The sequence below is a fragment of the Nicotiana attenuata genome, chromosome 11, assembly GCF_001879085.1.
Source record: "Nicotiana attenuata strain UT chromosome 11, NIATTr2, whole genome shotgun sequence".
Classification (NCBI taxonomy): domain Eukaryota; kingdom Viridiplantae; phylum Streptophyta; class Magnoliopsida; order Solanales; family Solanaceae; genus Nicotiana; species Nicotiana attenuata.
Genome location: NC_031999.1, coordinates 15,949,856 through 15,959,627, shown reverse-complemented (window position 1 = coordinate 15,959,627; position 9,772 = coordinate 15,949,856). Strand labels below are relative to the sequence as shown.

Below are 9,772 nucleotides of genomic sequence, written 5' to 3'. Positions count from 1 at the left end.
CTTTCCACCTTAGTGCATATAGATGTATGCTGGTAGAGCAGTGAATTGTACACAGTAGTGTGAGTATCACATACTGTCTGCTGTCGTAATCTGTGTACAGGTCCTCTCCACCATAGTTAAGGGCATATCCCTCCTCCAAATTTACCAACAGATAATACTTAGGAAGATATTGTAAAATAAATGCATGTACCTCATTCGTTGGCTTGGTTCGCCACAACTTCATAAGATTTTCTCTCAATTCAGGTGTTGTCCCAATTCCATAAGTACCATCAAAGAAAGACCAGGCTGCAGCTACACCCACATTGTCAAGGAATAAGTAGCTCAATGGTCTCGGAAGTTGGGATCCTACAAATCTGCTTATCAGTAACCTACATTTTAATAATCTCATCATGAAAATGAGATCTTAAACAATAAGCCTTTGTACCAAATATTTAGAGTTGTCAATACGGGCTGGCTCAGTCCAGCCTAGCCCAGTCCACGCATGCTTTGGTATTTGATGGGTTAGGTTGGGTTGGCCCACTATTTCGATGACCTTAAAATGGCCAGTCCAACCCAACCCTACGTGGATCACGAGCCCAACGGGCCGATACATAATTTTTTACAATTATTATTTATATTTTTCAAAATTTATGTTTTAACCTAAAATGTACGCGCGCGCGCGCGCGCGCGCGCACACACACACACACACACACACACACACATATATATATATATATATATATATATATATATATATATATATATATATATATATATATATATATATAGGAGGAGAATCTCAAAACAAACTACTCAAAAATATTGTCAAGGTGCTCATGGTATATCCAACACCAACAAATCATCCTCATCAAGCATATTTGAATCCTCTTGTGAAATAAAGGTGTCTTAACATCTTCATTTTCATCTAAATCTATAGTTATATGCAATGTTAATTAGTTAAACATTAAGAAATAGCTAAACTTTTAAGAACAAAATATATTTATATTCACATAAAAAATATTACCAGATTGAGATTGGACTACTCTTCTTCTTATTTTTAGTTTCCTATACTTATTTTTTATATTTTTAATTAAATATATTATTAAGCCCACGGGCCGGTTCAACCCTGCCTCGATCAAGCCTCATGGGCCACGGGCTTACTTGGGCCTAGCTTTAGAACCTCATTTTTAAATGGGCTCCAAAATCTTAGACCAACACTATTAAATTACAGCTTGGGTTGGGTCGGCCCAGCAAGCCAAGCCCATATTGTCGGCTCTACAAATATTAGTAGTTGAAAAGGTTGAGCTTTTATTTGTTTCATGGCATGGCAAGCTGATCTACAAGTAAAATTCTATTATTGGTAATGGTCCAAATGGGTTTATCAAATGTAGCTCCCTCACGGACCTTCATCTAGGAGATTTACGTAAAAATAGCACGAGCTAGCCAGTTTTTGGACTGGTCATTCAAAAATAGTCAGCGTTTGCAAAGTCATTGAAAAATAACCACTATTTTGCTGCAACACGAAAAGTTCCAGCATAATGTACTGGAGATCGGTGCACATGTGTATGAACTTCCAGCATATTAGGCTGGAACTCCAACACGCGGAAAGTTCCAGTATATTATGCTGGACCAGTATAATATACTGGAGTATTTTTCCGGATTTTGAACAGTGTTTTCGTTCAGATTTATCTTTACATGGAAAATGGCTAAATTTCGATTACTTTTGAAACTGTGGCTAGTTTTGAATGACCACTTGTAAATATGATTATTTTTGAATTTCTCCCGAGATTTATTGTTACACATTTGTATTAGAGCAAATAGGGTTTTTAAGTTCGAGTCTTACTGTCATCCATTATAAAAAAGAATTTTCAATGATAATCACACATTCTAACAGATTCACACGTTAGAGGACCCTCTCCCCCCCAGCTACCCGGCCTTCCACCCCAAACTACCATGAAAAAAATAGGTTCGCACGCGAAGACATAATTAAGCATATAATGGTGTGTTCTTTCTAACAACTTAAACTTTTAGATGAGAGATCATATATTCTAAGAGATACGTGGCCTCATTTGTTTACACTAAATAGAGGTCTGAATCTTAATCATTTAAATCTTAGACATTAAGTGTGTTTGTTTTTAAAGTCTGAATCTTAATTATTCAGAACTTAATCATTAAGCATGTTTATTTTTTTTACATCACAGTCATTTAATGGGTCTGAATAGGTCTGTATGACTAAGATCTGTAACAGAGACTTAATTTCATTAAGATGCTATCATCCATATTCATTATTAGATTCCGCTACCGCCTACCATTATCAACTACTACCATGCCACCCACCACCACCACCATCATCCTCAATCATAGCCACCACCATATCAACTACCACCACCCACCATCCCCACCATTCCCACCACCATCATTCTCAACCACAACCAACACTCATCCACCTCAACTACCACAACTAACCACCCCATCACCATCAACAACCATGCCTATCATTATAAACTACCACCACCCACCACCATCTTCCTCAATCACAATTACCACCACCACCCGCCATTATTAGCTATCCACCTATCACCACCATCCTCAGTTAGAATTGCCACCACTACCAATCACCACTAGCTACTACCCTGAACCACCACCATCAACCAAAACTACCACCAACCACCGCCTCTAGTCGGCATTCACAAGCACTACCGTTGGCCATCACCACCAGTAACTATCATACTTTTAAAAATTATATATTTTATTGACAGAATATTAGATTAAAAAGTATTTCATTTGAATTTTATGTTTATTAATTTTCAAATAAAGATTTATTTTATACTTTCAGATGTTAAAAATCAGTCTTAATTATTTAGTATTCAGATCTTAATATACATTGTAATATTCAGTATTCAAATTCAGATGTGTTAATACACATCTTGATATTCAGATGTGTATTTAGATTTAGACGTCTTAATATTAAAAAAACAAATGAGGCCTAAGGCCAAAGAATGTTTATGGTTACTCATAGTTTATGGCTTTTGGACCCGTTTAGAAGTCATACACGGACTGCCATTTGATTATTGACGTTCTTAACAACTGATTTCTATGTAACTATGGTTTATTGATTGAATGGGGGAAGATGAGCTGAAGATTGTGTCTCATAATGCATCATCACTGCTATTTATTTAAAAGTTAAAAGCACAACTGCTCTAGGCTACCGTCTGCAGTCCTAACATTTTCACAGTGAGTGCTATTTTTCCGTAAAAGAAATTTCAATTTTCTCTCGTATTTTTGCTTCATATTATCACCAATAGTAAATAGAATTAAATTGTCTTCTTTTTTGTTCCAACTATATCATAGATGAACACGATTGATTGAGGAATTGAGATAGAGCTATGAGGAACGGATCCATACTTGAGCTTCTATTGAAATGTTTTTTGCTTTACTTTCTTCTCCTGAATATTATAGAGGCTTTGTTCATCTACTATTTTAGTTGCAATGCCAATGAGCAATACTTTGACAGGCTTATTGATCAGTGATCTGCTTCCAATAATTGGCATAAAGGGATCCCTTTTAAAATTTCATTCTTTATGATGAGATTGATACATAATAGACTACCTATTGATGAGATCTCTACGAGTTATGGCTTTGTTGGACTGTCTATATGCTCTTGTTGTAAAGCTCCCAAAACTGAAACCATTTTACATGTGTTCATTAACGGTGATGGAGCATCAAATGCTTGGAAGTTATTTGGTGGCTATTGTGGTGTGAAAGCCACCACAGTTTTGAGACAAACTCTCTTTAACTGGTGGTTAGCAAAGTCAAAAATAGTGTTCACTCTTTTTTACTCCACTGCCTCCCATGCTTGATATGCTGGGAAATTTGGAAACAAAGATGTGCTATCAGATATGGAGATGGAAAACTTTCTGTCAAAAAACTTGTACTCCAGATCCAGAATATGATTTGCATTCTAATTAATGCCCAGTTCCCATTCTTGCCTATCTTTACTGAGTGGAAACATTTAGTCTATGTTGTGGAAAGATGCAAGCCTTTACTTGAGGTTATTCCTGCTAAATGGATTAAACCACCCGATGGTTGTTTAAAGCTCAATATTGATGGATGTAGCAAAGGAAACCCAAGGTTAGCAGGTGGAGGATGCTTAAGAAATCAATATGGAGACCTCATTATGGCTTACTCAACTTTCTTTGGCTCCTGTACTAACAATATGGCGGAAGCAAGGGCTATTTTGGTAGGCTTAATTTTGTGTATTGACGATGGATATAAAGAGGTCGAAATTGAATCTGACTCTCTAATCCTAATCAATGCAATAAACAATCAGGCTGGAACACCTTGGCAGATTGCCCATTTAATTGAACACATCAGAGAGATGAGGCAAGAAGGCGACATTAAGTTCACACTGCTACAGCGAAGCCAATTGCACTGCCGACTTGCTAGCTAATTGGAGCTTACATAGGAAAGCTTCTACTTTCTTCATGGAAGCTAACACTTTACCTATGATGGTGAGGGCTTCTTTGAAGAATGACAGAAACCAACTGGTCAACTTCCGAATTAGGACTACCAAAAAGTCATTCAATGCTTAGCCTTCCCAATATTGGCTTGTCCTATTGAGGAGTTTGTTTGGCCTTCACAGGCTTTTAATTTGGAGCGTTAGCTATGTATTTCTCTGTTTTTGTGCTCCTCTGCTTTTAACTAAGGGGCCAATTAGCCTAGTTTTGTCAACCCTTCTCGTATTGAGTCTTCCCTTTTTGTGGTTTTAATATACAGGTTGAGGTCATGCCTAACTTCTCACCATAATGGTGATATTAAGTGAGAAAAAATCTTGACCTCATTCAAGGATGGAAAACTTCAAAAACTCCTGTTTTCAGCCAACCGGTCAATTAAATCGGTAGTAATTTGGCGTTCGCCATGACAACAAACAATGTCCAGGACTGAGAAGAATATTCTGGACTTACTGCTTCTCTGGAGCAGCTGCCGCAGAGCCAGGCAGAATGAAAGGGCCACCAAGGCAACCCTATTTACTAGAAACATTAACTTGTCAGGTGGAAGGTAGACTCGCTGTGAGAACTGAGGCTGAAGGAAAAGTCAGATGCATGTATTTAACTACCAATCAACTCTGTGCCTTTTGATCAAACGGATATATCTATTAAATCAGACATGTCTCCTCTTCATTATTTTCAACTCAATTTGCAGTCTGGATGACCTTAGCAAAAGCCAATCTATAACCAAAACAGAGCATTAGCACGCTCCATAACTATGTCAAATACAACTACTGCTGCTTGCACTAAATTTTGCAACATCAGCTGGCTCTTTTTCCTGCATTTCATTTGGTCGCTGCAACCAATGCCATGTGCTCTATGAGGTCCAACACTCTGTTACTGCAGAATAAAGAGTCCAGCAGAATAATGTCAGTAAATATGTGGTAAACAAGGATTACAATAGGCTTCTCCTCCTTTGCTTTTTTTTTTTTCCAAATGATTTTTCTTATTTGGGATCGGGGTTGATGGTGGCAGGGAAAGGAGATGGTTGGTTCAAAGAAAAAAAGCATACCTGTAACCCCACTCATTGTCATACCAGGAGACAAGCTTCATGAAGGATTCACTCAGGCCCATCCCAGCTTTGGCATCAAATATGCTCGACCTACCCATTAAAACAATTGGTCATTATTCCTTCAGAATAATCACATGCAGTACTTTATTCATACATCATCCACAAACTAACTTTATTTTGAATTGCACCCTCACAGATAAAATCCTATTAAGAGTTGTCCTCTGGGTACTACATATATTCCTGTGTCCCAAAAGAATGGCAGAAGATGAATTTTATTGCATCCTCTTATTCCGAATGAGCTAGTCCAACTAAAGATACTATTGCATCCTCTTATTCACATGAACTTGTTAAAGTTCAATATATATTTTTTACATCAACTCGGTTGAGATCTTGCTATATTCGCCTTACATAAAATTAACAAGGAAATCAGAGCATACAAAATTTTCCTAGTTTCACATATCCAAGGAAATCTTTTTTGCAATAGGCTTCTCCTCCTTTGCATTTACAAAATTAGATTGATCTACTAATCATAGAAGTCATAAGAGAAAAAAGGTGATCCAACTCCGTCAACATACTCAGCAACTATCACAAATCACAACACCTTGCTCTTCTCCTGTACTATTTTGATTTAACCACTATAATATCCATTTATCACTGACTAGAGAGTCACATCGTCGTGAAAGACGAGACTGCTCATAGCCAGGGCGAAATGGTTTCACTAATTGATTTAAGAGTTTTCACCGTTAACTTTCTACCATGAAAGTGCAAGTAATCAATGCATCTCTGTCCATTCAAAGAACATTAATTTATAGAACTGAAGAAGAAATGTATGGTTAATTTTACAAAACCTCTTCTATGAAAGGAGATCGTGTTTCTTTTTACAGGTTTTATTGGGGTTTGTGGAATTTTAATGCTTTAAGCAGTCTGCCTTTTGGAGACAACTATAGAGAATAATTTCCTTCTGGCATTAATGTGCTATGATCAGACCAAAGGATGCTGTTTGAAACGTACTCCTGAAGCAAACTGAGTAGATGTAACTTTTGAAAAATACAAGGTATCTTTAAGGTAGAGAAATACATCAAAGTGAAGGTGCATGATCCCTAGCATCAGTAACAACTATTTCAATTCTATTTCAAGTGTGTCTGAGGCCAGGAGAGAACAATGTACAAATCTACCTGGAGTCACCAACAAAATCATTTGAGACGACATCCTCATCAGCATAACCCAAAATGCCTTTCAGTGAACCCTCTGATGCATGCCTGGCACAATGAATAAGCACCAAATACAAAACAAAGCAGCCAAGTTAAACAGCATGCATACACATAAATTTAAAGTAAAGCTGCAGAAGGCATACCTTATAGCTGCTTTCACATCATCATATGAAGCACTCTTCTCTAGCCGACAAGTTAAGTCCACGACAGAGACATTAGGTGTTGGAACACGGAAAGCCATTCCAGTGAGCTTTCCATTAAGTTCTGGAAGAACTTTTCCCACCGCCTGCCATTCAGATGAGACAATAGTATAACATCACAACAAACACACACCACCCAGAGAGAGAGCGAGAGGGAGAGACAACAACAACACCCAGGGGTCTGGCGAGAGGGAGAGAGAGAGAAGCAAATTGTCATGCATGTAATTAGTACCTTTGCAGCACCAGTTGAACTAGGGATGATGTTCTGCCCAGCACCACGGCCTCCTCGCCAGTCCTTCATGGAAGGACCATCAACAGTCTTTTGTGTAGCTGAACATAACAATGACCCAAATTTTCATCAAAGGAAGAATTAAAACATGAAGAGAGGCAGGCATGACTGATATATGTATAAGAAAGAGAGACAGACCTGTCGTTGCATGCACAGTTGTCATTAAACCCTCAACAATACCAAACTGTTCATGAACCACCTGCACGGAGAACAACATGGGGAAGCACATTCAGAGAATACAACAAACAAATCATGTGACTGTTCGAAGGCCTGTAAAGTAACCCAGTAGTAAAGCCAAACCTTGGCGAGTGGAGCAAGGCAATTAGTTGTACAGCTAGCATTAGAAACCACATCCATGGTGTCTTTGTATGTGTTTTCATTCACTCCTACCACAAACATAGGTGCATCAGCTGATGGAGCTGAGATTACAACTTTCTTGGCACCACCCTGCAAAGTAAATTTATAAGTGCCAACATGAAGAGCTGCATGGATTAGGGGTGAAAGAGGAAAGAACAGTCGAGAACAAGAACATTATTCAACCTTCATGTGTGCTGAGGCCTTGTCTACAGTAGTGAAGACACCAGAAGATTCAACAACAAAATCTGCACCAAAGTCACCCCATGGAATCTCTGATGGGTTCCTGTAATAATGATGTTTGCCCGAGTGATAGCAATAAACCAACCACGCAGTTAGACTCAACTTGTACCCTACCCGAACAGGTTAGTAGATACTGCAGAAGATGCTGTCATACCTTTTGCTACTAATTTTAATCTGCTTCCCGTTGATTTCCAAAGTAGACTCATCCACTACCTTTAAGGTTCCCTTGAAGACCCCGTGAGTGGAATCATACTTGAACATGTAAGCCTAAGAGAACAAATTAATGTCACATGACTGCTATACTCCAAAATATTAAAATTTTATTTTCAGCATATGACAACTTAAGCGGTCAGCAGAGGAGGAATGCTAAAGCAATGGAAGGATGACAGCATCAAACAGAGCACTAGAGGGAGAGATGATTCACTATGTAAAGGCAGAAAATGCAGTGATTTTATGCTAGGATAGCCATTTCCAGGGATTTTGGTTTGGCGTAGTACCTAGCATTCAATTAAAGACGAACTTTTGCATATGTAAAGTTTATACCCATGAAATTCCAGAGCTATCCTTCCCATCTTCAGGAGTCAACTTTTAGTAATCACATCAGCAACATCCATAAAAAGCAATATTTCCTATAAAAGGGCCTGAATAGCCGGGTTCTATGTTACCATAACAAATCCTAATTTAGTGCAGAACAAAAGACTGTAGTTTCATGTAGCATATTTTTACCATGTACTTAGCATCAATAAATGGGTCATTAACTGCCACGACATCAATATCATCCCTAGACGTTGCAACTCGTAACACTAATCTCCCGATACGTCCAAAACCTGCAACTTTGAACATATTAGTTATCAATGTGCAACAACTTTCTTAAAAGAATATACAATACATTTGATTATCCATGATAGGGAAACATGTATTCATGACCTTCTGAGGTAAGGGATATTAATTGTGGCGAAGAGAGAAAGACAAGCAACAGAAGTTGGACCACAATATTAAGAGACAGAATCCAAGATTGTAACTTGATGGATTCAATCTTTGAAGTCTTAGCACTAAACTTACTACACTTTTATATTTATGGGTTCAAAATTTAATATACACACACACATACAGTGGCGAGTTTTTAGCAAAAATTATCCCTTCTGTATGGGAGTACGTTTATTTTTATCCCTTAAAAATGCACATGAGCACATATCGTCCTCTAAGTTTACTGAAAATGAGCAAATATGGTCTAGCTAACGGAATTATCAAACTTGAACTGAAAAACTAAGAGTGATCTCACTGATCTACATGTCAGAATGCAAGAACCAGACTAGTCTTTTTCCAAATCTCAAATACACAACGAAGCTTCCTTTGCAGTGAAATCAACATCCAACGATTGCACGTCAAATTGCGGCGATGGAGATGACTACATCAAGTTCGAACTAGCAGAGGCTGTCATCGACAACGCCAGTGAATCTAACAACACCGGCACTGTCGATGTCTCTTCTACAATCTCATTGTTATTCACAGTATTTATAATCTTGATAAGTTCATACGTCATCTTCAAACCATCAGAACAGTTATGCATAAATATGTTTTCATAGTTTATATTTATATCATATAAAAACAGAGTGATTAACACAAAGAGGTAGAGAGAAGCAGATGGCAGAGTTACTTTAGCTAATTCACCTATGCAGTCACTGTATTGTGTATGAGTGTCTTTCTCTCCTTACTTTCTCTGCCTAAAAGTAAATGCTTTACAAATAAAGTTACACTTTATATAGGAGACCTCCATGGCTTAAAACGTATACAGAGGGAGAAGCATATATAAATATATAGATACTCAAACACGTACAAAGTATATATAAATGTAGAAATTAATATGTAGAGATACAAATTGCAGCAGCAGCAACAATTGGAGGAGGCGATAAACTTGTGTGTGTGTGTGGGGGGGG

At 37.8% G+C, this 9,772-nt stretch overlaps 1 protein-coding gene across 1 annotated transcript in view; it reads right to left on the bottom strand.

The window, feature by feature from the left end:
* Nucleotides 5,063-9,772, bottom strand: part of LOC109234171 (glyceraldehyde-3-phosphate dehydrogenase GAPCP2, chloroplastic-like) — a 6,373-nt gene continuing 1,663 nt past the window's right edge. The window contains exons 4-13 of the mRNA XM_019400042.1: nucleotides 8,562-8,662; nucleotides 7,990-8,102; nucleotides 7,779-7,878; nucleotides 7,539-7,685; nucleotides 7,377-7,437; nucleotides 7,182-7,279; nucleotides 6,893-7,035; nucleotides 6,714-6,797; nucleotides 5,539-5,628; nucleotides 5,063-5,366 (exon numbers count right to left, since the gene is read on the bottom strand). Of these exons, the coding sequence (XP_019255587.1) occupies nucleotides 5,312-5,366; nucleotides 5,539-5,628; nucleotides 6,714-6,797; nucleotides 6,893-7,035; nucleotides 7,182-7,279; nucleotides 7,377-7,437; nucleotides 7,539-7,685; nucleotides 7,779-7,878; nucleotides 7,990-8,102; nucleotides 8,562-8,662 (992 nt within the window). The 3' untranslated portion in view covers nucleotides 5,063-5,311. The remainder of the gene's footprint in view (nucleotides 5,367-5,538; nucleotides 5,629-6,713; nucleotides 6,798-6,892; nucleotides 7,036-7,181; nucleotides 7,280-7,376; nucleotides 7,438-7,538; nucleotides 7,686-7,778; nucleotides 7,879-7,989; nucleotides 8,103-8,561; nucleotides 8,663-9,772) is intronic.